We start from the raw sequence: 18,993 nt of genomic DNA on the forward strand, positions 1-18,993 counted from the left end.
GAATGTGTAAACTACATATATAAAATTTGTGCTGAATATATAATGAATGTTTATTGTGAAAATAGTAATATAAGTAAAATATTGTTTTGTGTGCGATATTATGTAGAGAACCTTGTTTAGTTTTATTGTGATAGGGTAGCTACTGTATATATAAGCTTTGCTTCAACCTACACACTTTCAGCTGAAGAATTACACAATTGAGTGTTTGTTTGTTCTGCTTTGTTATTCTAAGACTATCAAAATAAAACTCAAATTCAAATTGTTTTTAATCACAGCTTTACTGATAACCTGATAAACCATTTGTTGGTAACTTTAACCACCAACATGAGTAGTTTTCACTCATTGTTTGGTCACATGCTGAGACTCTAACACACCCTCATTACTTCACTGTAGAAAATATGTAGAACCAGTCCACAAACACACACACGCACACACACAAACACACGCACACACACACACACACACACACACACACACACACACACACACACACACACACACACACACACACACACACACACACACACACACACACACACACACGCACACACACACACACACACACAAACACCAACCACATCCTTTACTATCCACTAAACGTCACACAAGCTCATATTGGTACATTTACAACCATTCATTTTATTATTTTTATCTCACAATCTCCCTTGTTGTCATTGTTTATGATTCTGGTTATTATGATTATCGCCTCTGTTGCTTAGCAACACTTTAAACGTTGTCATTTGCTGTTATCTTTGTATTTATTATTATTATTATTATTATTATTATTATTATTATTATTATTATTATTATTAGTATTAGTATTATTATTATTATTATTATTATTATTATTATTATTATTATTATTATTATTATTACACTAACACTACTATTATCAATAGTGCTCCATGTGCCCCCTTTTAACTTTGAGCACCTGCCCCTCCAAAGGTTTCTGCATGGCCCTGCATAGTGTATAAAATGCTATACAGTTAAATTTACATCAAATAATGTTATGTAAAGAATATTATTTTTAAATAATGTATTTGAAGGGCTACCAAACTAAAAACTTGGATCTGATTACACATAATGTCAGTCAACACATGCTAATTGCTCATTTTTATTTATTTATTAAATAATTAATTAATGAATTTGTATTTAATTATCTTTTTTCTCTCTCATTTTCCCTCTCTTCTCTCAATCTATTGTTTATGTGTATGTGTACGTATGTGTGTGTGTGTATATATATATCTATATCTGAATTTAAAGCAATTTAAACATAAATACATAAAGTTTATCTTCTCTAAGCATAAATGTTAAAGGGATAAAATTGTAAACATGTGTGTATATACATGTGTATGTGTGGACAGATGAATGTATAGTTGATCACATAAATTGTATAATGATATAGATATATATCAATGAGTGATATGTGTATATACTGTATATATGTATATTTATAGTGTAAATAGGTGTATATTATAAGAAGATGATATGTATAGTACTAGATATTACATGTGGTAGGATCATATAATTATATACTTCCTCCTACTCCTTTTAGAACATGTACAGGCTTCACCAGCAGGATTTTTATACCATTTGTTCTCTTTGATTTGTTTGATTTATTTTCATTTTTTTATTACAATTATTATTATTATCATTATTTGTTTCATTATGTTGGTGTTGTGTTCAGGTTTGAAATCAAATATCATTCCTTTATCTAGGGGCGTCGGACTAGGAGGGTAAAGGGTACTGAGTACCCAGGGCCCAAGGCAGGGGGGCCTCAGAAGTCTTTATAAACTGTATATATATATATATATACAACATTTTTAGATTATTTATATGTGAATGAAAGGGCCCTGTGTGAAAATGAACTGGTTGTTAATCACAGCTTTACACTAAACACAGTTATTCATGCTGCATCAGGGTCCTACCACCCCCTTTAAAACAGTGCTAATGGTATGACCCACATGTGCTGCTACAGTCTGAACTGTGGATGTGACGTGGAGCAGGAGATAGAAAGCAGCATGTCTTTCCTCAAGAAAGGAAAACCAGGACAAAAGGTCAAAAAAAGGGAGAGAAGGCGAAATGAGGGAAAACAACTGTTTACTCAGTTCTTCAGAGATTAAAACACTCACATCTTTTTTAGACAATATATCATTTAGTTTGAAATTAACTACGTGCACTCTCACACATTTAAATACTGGAAGATTCATTTTGGACATCAAATCTTAACTCATTGACTGCCAAATACGTCTATAGACGTAAATTGTGTTTTTCGGCTGGGGTTGCTCGGAGACAGTGTGACAAAGCTCTCCTGTGAATATTGAGCTTGTACCATGATGTAGTGACCAAGTGGTGACATGTAGGTGACACCAGTGCACCTTTGTATGAGAGATCACCCGTGATGAGCAGAGCTCAGAGGAAGAGGAAACGAGTTTACGAGACAGAAAATGGCACTACGAGAGTTGATGCTGAGGTTTCCACCATCTCACAGCAGCGCACACTCGAGACTTGGAGGAATGCCAATATACAGTAATAAATCCATTCAATTCTGACCCAGATAGCAAAATAATAATAAGTTTGCCATCAAAAGCCTGGTCTCAGTGTTGTTTTTGTAGTTTTATAGAAGGAAACCAATGTTGAGGTGTCCCTAAAGTAAAAAAAATTGCTTCAAAGTCACCAATAGATTTTTTCAGAAAAACCCGTGTTTCTCAGCTTTTTGTCACAAACTGGTGATTTTTGTGAAACTTTCCTCTATTCAACTGCTAATTACATTAGAATGAAACAAAGGTAGAAACAAAATCATTTTTTTCTTATGAAAGTAGAGTCTAATCTTTCAGAATATTTCATATATCAGATTGTCATATTACAAAGTATTCTGTGGGTCTTGAAAGATCAGTGAAAATCATCTAAAACGCCTGGAAATATGAGGTTGGCTGCTCTGAAAATGGCTGCAGTGAATGAGTTCAATGGAAATTAAAAAAAATTAAAAAATATTATGAACACTACATTTTGCTGCCACCAAGTCTTAAATAGGTATAGCCAGAGTGGCCCCATGATTCTAATAATTCTATATGTATCTTTTATTAACCTTTGTACTCGTTTGCTTTGTGTCTGTGTTAGTTATCCCCCCCCCCCAAAAAAAAAGAAATAAAAATAACAAAAAAAATACCAGCCGGCCCCTAAATTTTAGCAAAAGTATGTCAAAACACAATATTGTATAAACCATTAAAATATAGTAGAACAGATTTATAAAATACAAGCAATGGATATGAAGTCATTAGGTTATTGCAGTTTTTTTCAACCTTAGGGTCAGGACCCAATGTGAGGTCAGCCTGGAATTAAAATGGGGTTTAAATGTCTAGTAATTGGTTAAAAAGTAGGTAAAAACTGATTCAAATTCTATTTTTTTTTTTTTTAAAGTTTTTTGCATTATTGAATTTCAAATACACATTACACACAATACATATCAAATAACTGTATCTTATACATAAACATTCTCAGGGGTCGCTGGACATTTGTGATATTAAAATGGGGTCACAGGCATGTGAGAGGAGGTAAGTCAGGAGGGAGAGGAGGTAAGTCACGCGAGATGTTCTGAGAGTCACGTGACAATCTGTGAAAATTCAACATGGCGGCTCGCCGCCGAGACTAGTTTACCGATCCTGCTTACGTGCACATATTAACGATTTTTACCGTTAAATCAACGCCACCGACGAGAGCCGACCACGCGCCCCCCTCCACCAGCCAGAGTGGAGGACCTCGAGGATTTCATCGATAGATACTACGCTGAGTACGTGATGGAGTCCGGACCAAAAGCCAGTACATCAGGTAAGTCGGCCAAGCGCCGAAAAAACGATTCGGCTACCGATACGTCAGACCTCGAGGTAGAATCCCACACGGAACTCCTACAGACCATAATTAAGAGGCTGGATGTGCTCGACTTACTGCACCGAGACATTCAGGAAATGAAAGCCAGCCTAGAATTTGCCTATCAACAAATCCAGGACTTACAAAAAGATAACCATGATATCCATTCGGCTTTATCTGCGGTGAGCTCTGAGGTAAAAGAGCTGAAAAAAGAAAACAAGTTTCTTAAAGAGTGAGTCCTGGATAACCAATCTCGCAGTATGAGAGACAATGTGATTTTCTCAGGCATCCCAGAGACCCCCAACGATGACCCAGAGGCTCTGCTAAAAGACTTCATGTCGTCTGCGCTTAAAATCCCGGCAGAAACCGTGAAAAACATCACATTTCACCGTGTCCATCGCCTCGGACCACGTAGAGGTAACCGGCCACGTCCCATCATTGCCAAATTTGAGCACTTTCAACACAAAATTCAGGTAAAACGTAAAGGTGGGGAACTTAAAGGTACGCAATTCGGCATGAACGATCAATTCCCTCGGGAAAAAAAAAGAACGTCGAAAAACCCTGTATCCTATCTTTAAAGAAAACCGACAGAAAGGCAAAAATTCCAAACTGGTCGTAGACAAGCTTTACATAGATGGCCAACTGTTTAGGGACTTAAACATCACCCCCTGGCTCTACTGAGAAAGACAAATCTAAAAATAATAATGAAATAATAATAAAGAAAAAAAATAAATAAATAAAAAAAAAAAAAAAACATAGGTGATATGTGAGTTAACATTTAAAGGATAATTCTCCACTAAAGGTGAAGTTAAGGTAGCATTATTTTAAAGTTAAAATAAATATATGTGCTGTACGTGTGTGTATGTATATGTTTGTGTGTGTGTGTATGTATATATCTATATATATAATTAAAAAAAAAAAAAAAAAGTATATGTATGTATATATGTCTGTCTGTGTGTGTGTGTATGTATGTATATATATAAAAATAGAGGAAAAAAAAAATATATAAAATAATGATAATTCCAAAAAAAAAAAATAATAATAACAATTAAAATAAATAAATACATAAAAATAATAACAACACCAAAAAAAAAAAAAAAAAAACACGGATAGGTGTATATATGGACACGTGTGTGTATGTATGCATGTTTGTATGTATGCTACATATTAGCTTAGATTTTGGTAAACACGTCATGTCAACTCTTTCTTCTCCCACCCCTCACTCTTTTTTTTTCTTTCACATTCACTCAACACCCACAACACCCCCCACCTCCTACACCTCCTATAATTACCCCTTGCTCCTTTTACTCTTTTGATACCTGTTGTTATTGTTGTTATTGTTGTTGTTGTATGTTTGTGCTTTTCACTAACTTTTTTGATCCAGTCATTTACCACGTGGTGTTATCGCATGATAAGTGTGTCTCCTCTTCTTTTTTTCTTGCATCCAAGCCTTTTATAACACAGTTGTGCACAAATGACCACAGATTCTCAGATATGCTTACACCTGTATGGACTAACATTCACCTCATTCTATGTCTCAGTTTACAGTAACTTCTTGGAATGTGCGTGGCATTCGCTCGCAGGCTAAAAAGATTAAGATATTTGACTATGTTTCAAGATTAAATGCAGACATTGTTTTCTTTCAAGAAACCCACTTACTTAAATCAGAAGAAAAATCCTTGACAGATTCAAATTTTAATAAGATATATAATTCATGTTTCAATTCCAGACAAAGAGGAGTCTCGGTTCTTCTCAACAAAAAGTTACCTGTTAACATAATCAGCTCCGTCATAGACCCAGAGGGTAGATATATTATTATCAAAGTAGTAATCTATAATAAATGTTTCACAATTCTAAATCTCTATGCCCCCAACAATGATGACCCTGATTTCTTCCATAGAATTTTCTTAGAGCTCTCAGACCTTTCTGCAGACTCATCTTTAATCATCGGAGGTGACTTCAATCTGGCGCTCAACACATCATTGGACAGATCTAGTAAGTGCTCAAATACAAAACCATCTCGATCTGCTAAAGTATTAATGGATTACATGGAAGATCTCGGAATAGGAGATGTATGGAGACTGAATAACCCAACTAAAAAAGAATATACCTTCTTCTCCCCCGTGCATAAATCCTTCTCCCGAATTGACTTTTTTCTTTCAAATAATTCCATCGTACATAAGATGTCCTCTAAAATACATCCTATAATTATTAGCGATCATGCCCCAATATCCCTCACCCTGCAGTGTGACTCTAATCAGAAAGTATCCTCTCTATGGCGCTTTAACACTTCATTACTTAATGACAGTGAATTTGGAAAAATAATAAGAAAAGAATGGGAGGATTTTCTATTGACAAACGACTCCCCGGAAATATCACCGTCCTTACTCTGGGAAACCGGCAAGGCTGTCATTAGAGGGAAGATTATATCATACTCTTCTTTTAAGAAAAAACAGGAACAAATAGCAGAAAAAACACTCGAAGAAAAAATTAAGAAACTTACGGAAGAATACGCAGCTAACCCGTCTGAACTTCTATGGGAAAAACTTCAAAATACAAAACTTAATCTGGATATCATCTTATCTAAAAAAACCGACTTCATTTTGCAACAATTACGATACAAAAACTTTGACTACAATAACAAATCAGGCAAATACTTAGCAAATCAGCTTAAACACAATAAAGAAAATTCTTTTATAGCAGCAATTTCTGATAACTCAGGTCAAACTTTAAACTTACCTCAGGACATTAATAACATTTTTCATGATTATTATCAAAACTTATACTCATCAAATTTAAACCCTGACACTGAAGATATTAAAACCTTTCTCAAAAACCTAAACCTACCACAGCTCACTATAGATCAGAAAACCACCTTAGACTCACCATTAACCTTACAAGAATTACAAAATGCTTTAGATAGCATGTCAACAGGCAAAGCACCAGGTCCAGATGGGTTCCCTGCTGAATTCCTAAAACATTTCTGGTCAATGCTGGCTCCACTATTTTTCAGAGTAGTAACAGAGATCAAAAATAAAGGTTATGTAGGAGGTCACATGAATACAGCGAACATTAAATTGTTACTTAAACCAGACAAGAACCCCATGTTACCCTCAAGCTATCGTCCCATCTCACTTATTAACACAGACTTAAAAATTATTTCCAAAGCACTCACATCCAGGTTAGAGAAAGTAGTACAGTCAATTATACACCAAGACCAGACAGGATTTATTAAAAATAGACACTCCACAGACAATGTGAGAAGACTGTTTAATGTGATCAACATGGCACAGAACTCTAAAAAGAAAAAAATAATCTTGTCACTTGATGCAGAAAAAGCATTTGATAGCGTAAACTGGTCATTCCTCCTAACTGTCCTTGGCAAATTTGGCTTCGCAGAATCATTCATACAATGGATCTCCACCCTGTACAATAAACCTAAGGCCTCAGTAACCACAAACAAAATAACATCCCAAAGCTTCACACTGCAGAGGGGAACCAGACAAGGCTGTCCACTCTCACCTTTGCTTTTTGCAATATTCGTTGAACCTCTCGCAGCAGCTGTATGTCAGAACTCTGTCATTAAAGGAATCCACTCATCCATCTCAGAACACAAAATTAATCTTTACGCGGATGACATTTTACTCTATTTGGAAGAACCGCAATCCTCTTTAGAGGAAGTATTTAATCTAATAAACAGCTTCTCTAAATTATCAGACTATTCCATTAACTGGACAAAATCATCAATCCTCCCTTTGACAAAAAACTCATGGAATCCTGCACACCAAAATCCACAACACCCCTCCACCACAAATACAATTAAATATCTAGGCTTAAATATATCACCAAACCTAAATGAATTAATTAAACTAAATCATGATCCGATGTTGGACAAAGTCACAGAAGATCTGCGGAGATGGAACAATCTCCCCATCTCACTACTTGGCAGGATAGCCTCAGTTAAAATGAAAATTTTACCAAAAATAAACTACCTGTTCTCAATGATACCACTGAAACCACCAAAACAATGGTTTCAAAGATTAGATTCTACAACTACAAAATTCTATACTAGAAATAAAAAACCTAAAATAAGCCTTTCAACCCTTCAAAAAAACAAAGACAAGGGTGGTTTAGAAGCCCCTAATTTCATGCATTATTACTTAGCAAACCAAATACTATATTTAACAGAATGGCTAAAACCAAAAGAATATTACAACACCTGGCTAGAAATAGAACAGTTAGACTGCAAACACATTAAACTCTCTGATCTCCCTTTTATCACTGCGACCCTCAAACATCACAACTGCTTTAAAAACCCACTAATTGCCTCCACACTGACTGCATGGTGGAAAGCCCTGGACATCACAAATGTCCAATTAAAAACTAGTATACTGTCTCCAATCTGGCACAACCCCAACTTTAAAAATAAAAAAACACCACTCTATCTGAAGACATGGGAAGAGAGTGGAATCACTCATCTCCAAGACCTTTTTGAAAATGACAAGATCAGGTCATATAACAATCTAACCCAAGCATTCGATATAAATAAAAGTAACTTTCTACAGTACTTACAAGTAACAGAGACAATAAAGAAAACTACTCCACTAGACTTAACTACTTTACAACCTCCAGAACTGGTTATATATATGAAAAAAATCTCAACAAAATCAAAAAAACTCTCAAAAATATACAGAGTGCTCTCAAACACTAACTGTAATTACTTACCAATCGCGAAGTGGGAGGCTGAACTCTCAATCTCCCCGAGCACTGATTTCTGGGCAGAAATTTGTTGTAATACTTTTACGATGACAAAAAACACAAACCTTCAGCTAATTCAATACAAGGTCCTCCACAGATCCCACATTACCCAACAGAAAATGCATAAAATGGGCTTCTCCTCAACAGACATCTGCTCTCAGTGCACCCAGAATACAGCGGATTCCTATTTACATGCCTTATGGCTTTGCTCCCCAGTTCAACACTTTTGGATTCTAATCACTGAAAAACTGTCCTCCATTTTGGACTGCAGGATTCCTTTATCTCCAAATCTTTGTTTGATTGGAGACCTGACAATGCTTCAACCTCCAACAAACCAATCACAATCAATCCTTGCGGCACTAGCCATAGCAAAAAAAACAATATTACTAAATTGGAAAGACAAAAAATCCTAAAACATAAACCAATGGCAAAATCTCCTCACAGAATTTATTTCCATGGAAAAGATGTCTGCTCTCAGAAAACAAAAAAAAATAACGTGCTTTGAGGAGCGTTGGACTCCTTTTTTAATTGCATTAAATCTAAATTTTTAAAAGCCTGATGATCTAGCCTGCAAGCGACTGCCAGCACCACTCTTTACTAACGCACTAGCCCAACTGTAGGCCTGGGCCGCCTTGGGCCTCTGGGGTGGTCTTGGCCGGGATGGCTGGGGTGGGTTGCCGGGGTGCCTTGTTGCCTCAGCGCGGGTGTGCATTCCTTCTGGGTGTTCACGAGGTCCCGGGGCTGTTTGATTTGGCGCTGTTGCCCCTTGCATACCTATCTGGTTGGTCTCTGGGGCTGGGGCAATGCGTGCTCCCCTGCCGCTCCTTCCCCTTGCTCCCTGTCCCCCTGTCTCGTCCTCCCCCCCTCCTCCTCCTTTGCTCTTGCGCCCGCCATCCTGTTGGGTTGGGTTTGGGGGGCTCCCGTTGGCCGGGGGCACTGGTGGGGGGGCTGTGGCTCCCGCCTGGGGGGCGGGCGGTGCCGTGCCGGGTGGGTTGGCTGGGGGGTGGTCTCGTTGGGGGGCCTGGGGTGGTGGGGTCCTTGGCTCCGGTCCGGGGGGATCCGGGGTGGGGGTGGCTTTGGGGGTGGCTGCTGCCCGGGGTCGGCGATTGCCTCCTGGGTTGCTGGGTGGCGGGGTGTGGCTGTGGGTTGCTCCGTCGGCCCTTGCGGGTCCTCGGCTTGGCTCCCTGGGGCGCACCTTTGCCAGGGATGTCGCTTGCGCGACGAGCCAGGCGGGGCCCCCTCCGGGGCTTTTTATATGACCGCAATGGCCGGGGTGTGGCCGTTACGACTAGAGGGGTGGAGTGGGGGGTGCTATGGGGCCTCCCCGGGGGTCATATTGGGTGGGTGTGCGGGGGCGCGGCGCGTGGTTCCTGGCCTGGTGGATCTGCGTCGGGATTGGCTGGTCTGCTGGCTGGGTGCGCCGGGCGCCGTGGGCGCGATTCCGGGGCAGGGGTGCTCCGGGGGCGGATCCTTGGTCTACGTGTCCGGGGGAGTGCTCTCCTGCCATCTGCCCGGGGACCGGCCGCGGCTCGTGGCGGCGCTGCGCAGCCTTGGGCGGGGCGGGGCTGGTGGCCTCGGGCCCGCTGTCGTCCGGGGTGTGCTGGCGTCGGGGGGGTGTCTCGTGCCGGTGCGTGGATCGTCGGGGATCGCCACCGTGGTGGGGGGGCTCTATTGGCGCCGTTGGTGTGGGGGGGGCGGTTCCGGGCTGGGGGTGCTTCGGTACTCTGGCTTGCCGGTCCGTGGCTGGCGGGATGGCCCTGCTTGGCGGTGGATGGCGTCCTCTCTCGTCGGGGGTGCCGGGGCCGCCTGCCGGTGGAGAGTGTTGTATCGTGGCGCCGGGTGGGCCTGTGCTGGCCCTGTTGCGGGCACGGGCCTCCCCCCTGCTCGGCCGCTCCCCTTGGCGGCGGGGTGGCGTTGCTCCGGGCCGGCAGGCGGCGGGGGTCGCCCCCTGGGGCGCCGGGGGATGGGGTTGGTGCCTGGCTGTGCCCGGGGGTGGGAGGTGTTGCCGTGCTCCGCAGGGCCGGCGCGGTCTGGGGGGTGCCGTGGGGAGGGGTCTCCGGCTGTGCTGCTCCGGGGCCCGCAGTGCCACTTGCCCGTCTGCGCCATCTACCCTCTCGCGTGGCCCGCCATGCGGACGGGCCCGGCTCACACTGGGCAGGCCTCCTACATGTTCACTTCACCCCACTCCCAGCTGGTCTGGCTCACTCACAAAATGCACCACACACCCATACCCAACCCTTGGGGGGCTGGATGGTGGGGCTGGGGGTGGAGGGGGCCGCCACCTGTGTTACTATGTAGTGGCATGGGGGCGGCCCTCCCACCTCTAGTTGCCCTACTAATCCCTCCAATTTTAATCGCATCTCAACATACCACCCCCCGGAGGGTGTATCATCATTTACACCCTCCGGCCTATTACACCACATACACATAAATCCACAGAGGCTGGATGGGGAGCACCGCTCCCCTCCATCCCCCTTCTTTTAATTACACCCCATACATTCACCAAACACACACATTCACACAGGGGATCGGGAAGTGCCTCTCCATTGGGGATTGGTGAGGCACCATAACAGGGTGGTGGGTTGGTACACATATATTTGGGCCTCTCCGGTGGGGGCCTGGCCCCTCTGTTGGTGGCTGGGCCACTGCATAGAGTAAAAGTACATCAGGATGGTGCAGTCGGGCGTGGCGGTGGGTCTCGGGGGGGCTTTGCCGGGGTCTCTCCTTGCGGGGTTTTTCCGGGCGGTGTCGGCCTGGTGGGGCGCGGGGGTGCCTCTCCCCCTTGGGTGTGGCTCGGTGCTTGTTCCGTCTCCTGGTGGCCTTGGGGGCAGGCCCCGCAGTGTGCGGGCCCGGGGCGGCCTGCTTTGCCGGTTTGGGGGGTGGGTGTGCTGGGGGGGTGCTGGTGTCCTCACCGGGGTTGGGGCAGGGTTGTTTGGCGCCTCGGGATGATGCTGTTTACTGGGGGGGGCGGCGCTAGCTGTTCCGGTGGTTGAGGTTGCTTTCGGCCGCCTGGTGGGTATGTCCTGCCATCTGCGGACTGGTGGGTGGGTCCGGGGCATCTTTGGCTGGGGGCTGCTGTCCCGCGCTGGATGTGTGCCGTTGGGGTGCCTCCGTCCCCGCGGTGGGGGTCGCCGGTTGCTCGCGGGCCGGCGGGGGGCCCTGCCCCGTGGTTTGCGCTGCCCGGCGGGCGGCGGGCCCGGGGCTGCTGGCCTTATGTCGTCTGGGGCTGTGCGGTCCTGCTGGGCTGTGGCCGGGTCCTGGGCTGGGGTGGGGGGCGCGTCCCGGGGGGCTTGGCCCGGGGGCTTGCCCTTGGGGGGTCCTGGTCCCGGGGGGTGCTCCTGGGGCCCGGGGTGCTTGGCCGGCTGGCCGGGCCGGTCCTGGCGGGGGTCTTCCGGGGCGGGTGGCGCGTGCCGGGCCCTTGCATACCCTCTGGTGCGGCCCCTGCTTGGGCAATCCCCGTGAGGCAGGGTGTCGGGGCCGCAATAGGGGGCCACATCCCGGCGGGGCGGTCTGGCTTGGCCTCTGGAGGGGGCCCTGGCTTTAAAGAACTGAAGCTCGTGGCGCGGGCGGCATCAGCATCTGGGGCCCCCGTTCGGGGGGCTGCTTGGCTGTGGGGTGGTCGCCGGGGGCCCCTACATTTCCCGCTCTTTCTGCTGGCCCGACTGCTTCTTCGGGCCCGGGGGCGGCCCATGGGTTTTGCAGTAGCGGTTCTTGGAATCACATTTGTCATGGACGCACCGGCCTCGGGCTGTGGGATAACACTCATACTGGGCTCAACCATAGACACGTTGTTCCCAAATACCTGTTTTATGTAATTTTCACTCACTTCCTCCTCTGCTCACAGCCACCACCATTATTCCTAAGCCGCACACTGGTCACCAGACTGGCTTGATAACACAACAATAAGCACAATATACACTACCACAATTTCACATCGCATCACTCGTAACTTATTGACTATTCCCCACCCATTCGTTTTCCTATCTTGTATCCCTCCTCCCTGTTAACTCCCCCCCCCACCCCCCTCACCCTGGTGTAACACTGCCCTCTCTTTTTTACATCCTCCCTTTAATAAAGTATTTACCCTTCCCTAGGGAGGGCTGGTGATGGTTAAAAGAAAAAAAAAAAAAAAAAATGGGGTCACCACCCAAAAAAGGTTGACAACTTCTGGGTTAATGTGAAGAAAAAATAAAGTTTATATATTAATACTAGTTTAGTTTCCAGGTGAAATAAAAGTGTACATATTAAAAGTTACAGGAGGGACCCAACAAGATGGTTTGTACCCAGGGCCCAAAATGTGGTGCTACGCCCCTGCCTTTCCCCCACATATTAGTCTATTATTAACTTGTTGTTGGCTCCTCCCCTCACCCTCTAATAGCACAATACCATTATTATAATTATTATAATATCACATTAAAATATGGGAAATTTACGGGAAAATACTAATACAGGAAGATGGCGGGAAAGAGGGGTAAAATATGGGAGTTTCCCGGCCAAAACGACATACTTGACAGGTATGGTCATCATCTAGTATCCATAGAGACACATTGTAACTGATCAGCTTTATTGATCTCTTTGTTAAGACAAATAAAGTTGTATAGCTGCATGTACCGAGTGTCCATTTCCCATGTTCTTCTTCTTCTGATTTTTTTAGTGGTAGTTTCCTCTTCCTCTGCATTGTTGGAGGCAATTTGGTTATAAATGCATTTTATTAATGGTAAATGGTAAATGGACTTGATTTATATAGCACTTTATATCTTGCCCAAGGACACTTCGACACATAGTCAGGTACTGGGATCGAACCCCCAACCTACCGATCAGAAGACGACCCACTACCACCTGAGCCACGGTCGCCCACAGTGAAACTACACATAAAACACAGAGTCTGAGTGTTCATCTATGTTAAACCTAATGTGTTCTGTTTGCTCTAATTAATAAAAGTTATTAATAATATAGTACATGGTGTGAGTAAATGGTGTAACAGGTTATAAACACAGCGTTGACAGGACAAGCTGAAAAGAACACTTAGAATGTGCTGACATGGAGCTGATCTGTGGCTCCTCCCCCAAAATACAGTGACTGATTAATGCTGTGATTGTAAATGTTGGAGCGACAGACAACGTGCACTAAAGCCATCCCAGTGCACATCCAGCTGCTGTCTGAGCCTCCATTGGTGAGTGTTACAATGATTAGAAATGATTGATCAACCTCTGATGATTTATTACAACATCTCTATGGGTCATAGAGGGATACGGTTACGTACTGAGTCGTTGTTCAGGATGTTTGTTTGTTAGTTGATCCTTGATTTCATTTATAGCTTTGGTCAGAATCCACTGGAAAAAGTCTGTTCACACATTCTGAACCTCCTATCATCTTCAAATAAAGTCTATTATTTTTTCAGTGATAAACATTGAATGAGGTCAAATTGACCCTAAGAATAATAGGAGGGTTAAAGGGATTGCTGCTACCATATATGGTCAATTAGAGGTGTTTCTTAATGTAAATGATCCTGAACATGTGCTAGCTTGATGCTACGTTCACACCAAACGCGTTTTCTGCGGGACTGTTCGCGTCTGTCGCGCGAAACCTTCCGCAGGATTCGCTGGATCAAAAAATGTTTCCCTATTCGCTTCATTCGCGTCTGAAGCGAAGCTCCGCCCACCAGACTCCCAAACGGCGACAACCAGGCTCTGTTTGTTTCCACCATCAACTATGGAGGACCTCCGTTAATTCACTGCTCCTAACCTCGGAAGGAACGTCGGCTTTCCTAGCTTCACCAGGTTAACCAGCGCCACATCCAACTCAGTGAGCTTCACTGACCGCTTCAGAAGCTACAGCTGGATGATGACTGTTTCCAGCGGTACCTGTGGATGACCAGCGCCCGATTCGACGACCTGCTGGGTCGGATTGGCCCACGGATGTCCCGGCAGGACACCAACTACCGGAGCTCCATCTCTGCAGCATAAAGACTGTCTGTCTGTCTCCGGTAAGTTTCATAAGCAACCGAAGATGCCATGATTCATCAGAAACATCTCTCAAATACACAATAAAGATAGATAGATACTATATTAATCCCTGCTTTATTATTGTTTTTTATCATAAATATATTACAACTAAAATAAAAGTTAATCATTATAATAAATTATTTACTATTGTTATTTTTTGTCCTCTGGAGACCTATTCTGGAAGATGAGGCTTGTTTCATTAATATTTATTGTTTTGAACTCATATTAATAAATCATTATTTATTTACTACTGTTAATTATTGTCATCTGGCAGATAAGGCCTGTTCTTTCTAATCTCTCCACCTTTTATGCACACGTACACACCCACATTATATACAGGTATATCTGATTATCAATGATCTGAGCTTTTCTATATTGTTCACTGTGCAGGTACCTGACCACAGGTGACTCCTTCAGGACCACAGCTAACAGCTATGGACGAGAGGTCTTCACATCGTACTTCTCTGCAGGAGCTGTTCCATGGCTAGACATATTCCACCAGCACACCCAAAACGACTATTTTAAGAGCCAACCACATACATCTATAGAGCAAACTTCCTACTGTATTAATATGTGTATAATAAATATGGAAGAATGGGGAGAGAAACGTCTGTCAGCTTCATTTTTAACCAGAAAGAAATAATCCAAGAAACCTCACCTCTGAAATTAATTTAAGGCATTAAAAGTCTCACACAGAATCAATATGAGGAAACTATATATTCTTGTATGAACAAAATATATAACCTTGATGTGGTGTACTCATTGCTGTTAAGATGCATTGATAGAAATTAAAAAGAAAGCAAAAGTACACTTTAAAATGTGTTTTTAATCAACAATTCTGAAAGAACACCATGTACATTAACATAATACCTCAATTTTAAACAAACTGTTTACTTCAATATTATAATACTTACATAATAAACAAACTAATATAAACAACTATTCACAATGTGGTTCCTGCCATGCAAAGAGTCCCGCCCACCCCAGCCCAATCCAAAACCTAATTAAAATTTTCCAAATTTAGTGTTACCGGATGATAATCAAGAAGTTTAAAACTTTGAAATTTAACGTTCCCTAAATTCTGGTGGCACTTTTTGCAGGATAGGAAGCAGGTCTCTGAAAAACATCTCATCCTCAGTCAGAGCTGGTGGTGAGGAGGAGGTCTCCTGAAGGTCTGTAGGATAAGCTGCTCCACCTCTCTTGGAGAGCCTTGGCTGGGCCTCTTCTGTGCTCTTTTTCCTTAAAAATAAACAAACATTATATATATATATATATATATATATATATATATATATATATATATATATATATATATATATAAAATAGCTTATCAAGTCACTGTTACTTAAATAAGATCATAGATATATTTTAATTAAACATTAAATGAGGTAATGATCAACATTGTCATCACTGATATACCAAGCATTTATAGATACATTTTATTTATAACAGAATGCAAAACAACTTCTGTCATGTTCATATCAGATGGTTTGGCTGCACTTGTTTCTGCAGGAGATGCTGCTGTAGCACCATCATCACCATCATCATCATCTTCTCCTGCTCCCTGAGCACTATCTGTTCCCCCTCCCTGTTCTTCTCCATCACTCATCTGATTGTTTACCTCTGAGTGACAGCAAACACAATATATAAACACATTACTATAGATTTTAAATCATTATACTAGATTTAGATCCCCACTAGAAGAAGCCCTGTGATACATAAAGGCCTGAATATTAACCTGGTATATATTTCTATATGTCTGCACTGATAACAAACCTCCAGTCTCTGATGGTTGACCATACTCTGCGGTCCTGTCTTCCTCAACCCTCTACCCCATGTTGCTGCTTGTCTCTCGCGGTGAAACAAAGGGGTCGATGAAGGACATGACCACAGGGTATTTCCACAGTTTAGATGTTCCTGCAGCTGACCCACCACGGTTCTACTGACTTTTTTTTCCTCTCATAACCCATAAGTGAAAATAGCTGGTGTTAGCGGCTAATGCTATCATTAGCTAATGCTATCCTCACTCACTGCCGATTTTCAAAGATGAAAACTACAGAGAGAACATTTACCTGCTGCTCCACCTCCTCGCTGATTCTCCTCCACGCCAAATCCTTCCTGGTCCTGGTTAAAATAACAGGCCGTGTCATACAGCTCCCGGTGGTCACACACCGCTACCATTAGCTTCTCCTCAATGGTTGAACGGGTAAAAATACTGGTTTCCGTGTTGCCTGCCTGACGTCATTGCCAACAAGGACTCTGATTGGCTTTCGCGCCTGCGCGTCACGCGAAACTGCCGCTGGAGTTCAATATTTTCAACTCAAGCGAACGGCGAACAACGCGAAAATCGGGAGCGCGCTTGCCGCAGCATTCGCGTTCAACGCGCGAAACAGTTCGCGCCGCCCCACCGGCGAATAATTCGCCTCCCAGCGCGTCTAAACCATTGACTTTGCATGTAATCTGTTCGCTTGTGCCGCAGAAGCCGCGTTTGGTGTGAACGTAGCATTAGAACAGGTGGGATGAATCAACACTGCTGTGTGTACGACCTCTGTCCACACGCTTCATAAATACTGATTCTTTTTGTACTGGTGCACAATCTACATTTCATTGGTCTGAACGTATTTAGAACCAGTTCTATGAACGGATCAATAAATGAGGCCCCTGGACCATCAGGAAGACAACCAGCAACCTTCATTATGTGGACTCACTGTGGGTCAGTAGATGGAACACCTTTGAAGTTAATGGGTTTAATCATGGACCGGTCACTTCTAAAGGACACACAGCTGGGTCCAGGTCCAGATGTGAGCTGCTTCCTGGTCATTGAACACACACACACACACACACACACACACACACACACACACACACACACACACACACACACACACACACACAGTGTAACACTGATGTACAGAGGTGTGAGTGCTGAGCTCTGACGTGGTCTCACCTCTGATCTTCAGTCTGGATCTCATGTTGTTCCTTCACCATGTCCTGATCCATCTCCACGTCACGAGATGATGAGCTGAAAATTTGAGTGTGAGACAGACAGCGCTACCTGAGTATCATGGTAAAGAGTGTAAACACACATTAGAGGAGATAAAAGATGTCAAAGCTCTGAGTTTCACAACAGATATCTGGAGCTCTGAAGTTTAACAGCACACTGACTGGATGAGAGTTAGTGCTACACACTGTGATGCTAACGCTAAATGCTACACACTGTGATGCTAATGCTAAATGTTACACACTGTAATGCTAACGCTAAATGCTACACACTCTGATGCTAACGCTAAATACTACACACTGTGATGCTAACGCTAAATGCTACACACTGTGATGCTAACGCTAAATGCTACACACTGTGATGCTAATGCTAAATGTTACTATTCTGCCTGTACTAGTGTGTGTGAACTAGCTTTACAGATAGTGAACAGTCTCCAATAAAGGAACAGGAAGCGTCTTGCTGTTTTGATGTGTTTTACTGGATAGACTGTAAAACTGTAACATACAGAAACAAAGAGAATGCATATTACAATCTTAATGGGCAAATATACATTGCAACATAAAATAAGCAGCTTAGAATTAACAAAAACCCTCAAAAAACAGCAGCATTAACAAGCGATTAGCACAATGCTAATTTACATGGAAACTGCCATAGGGATGCTAACGGTATTAGCGCCAAATATTTTCTTACAAATTATGAACTGTAAACATGCTAAAATGACTAATGTTGGCATCTAATAGAAGCTAAGATTACTATCATTCAAATACTTACAGACAGATATTTTTGTAGAGCCAAAATGGGATGTTACAGGCTTAAACACTGTGAAGTGTTACTTGCTGTGAGACTGTTAGGAGCATGACTGAACTACGGAAGCTCTATGTGGACAAAAACACAAGAACTATGGTAGCCCTGTATGGACAAAACACAAGAAACTCAAAACGTAAATAACTCTTCCCACAAGGGACAGTACACTCCCTGCCTGGTATACTGCTATACCACTATTAACCTTTAACTAATAACACAATTTCTGAAATCGGTCTTGTGTACACCGTGGCCGTACCTTCTTTAATTACACGTACATCTACTTTACGTACTCTTTTATCTCGACCAGGATAAGTGTTCACAATAAGTCCAGTAGGCCATTCGTTTCTTTTGACCTGAGTGTCCTTTAGGAGAACAACATCACCAATGGATAAATTTGGTTGATCTGCTTGCCATTTTCTTCTTGGTTGAAGGGTTGCAAGATACTCTTCTCGCCATCGTTTCCAGAATGAGTTGGCAAGACTTTGCACCTGTTTCCACTGTTTACGGTACAAGTCCTTTGAATCAAAGTCCCCAGGTGGAATAGCAACGGGACAGATT

The 18,993-nt window shown here is 43.0% G+C and overlaps 1 protein-coding gene across 1 annotated transcript in view; it reads right to left on the reverse strand.

The window, feature by feature from the left end:
• The window catches only part of LOC114458654 (NACHT, LRR and PYD domains-containing protein 4-like), a 33,892-nt gene extending 16,291 nt beyond the window's left edge, over nt 1–17,601 (reverse strand). The window contains 2 exon segments of the mRNA XM_028441067.1: nt 17,339–17,443; nt 17,578–17,601. Coding sequence (XP_028296868.1) covers nt 17,339–17,385 — 47 coding nt within the window. The 5' untranslated portion in view covers nt 17,386–17,443; nt 17,578–17,601.
• Between the last annotated feature and the right edge of the window lie 1,392 nt (nt 17,602–18,993).

The sequence above is a fragment of the Gouania willdenowi genome, unplaced genomic scaffold (assembly GCF_900634775.1).
Source record: "Gouania willdenowi unplaced genomic scaffold, fGouWil2.1 scaffold_156_arrow_ctg1, whole genome shotgun sequence".
NCBI lineage: Eukaryota > Metazoa > Chordata > Actinopteri > Blenniiformes > Gobiesocidae > Gouania > Gouania willdenowi.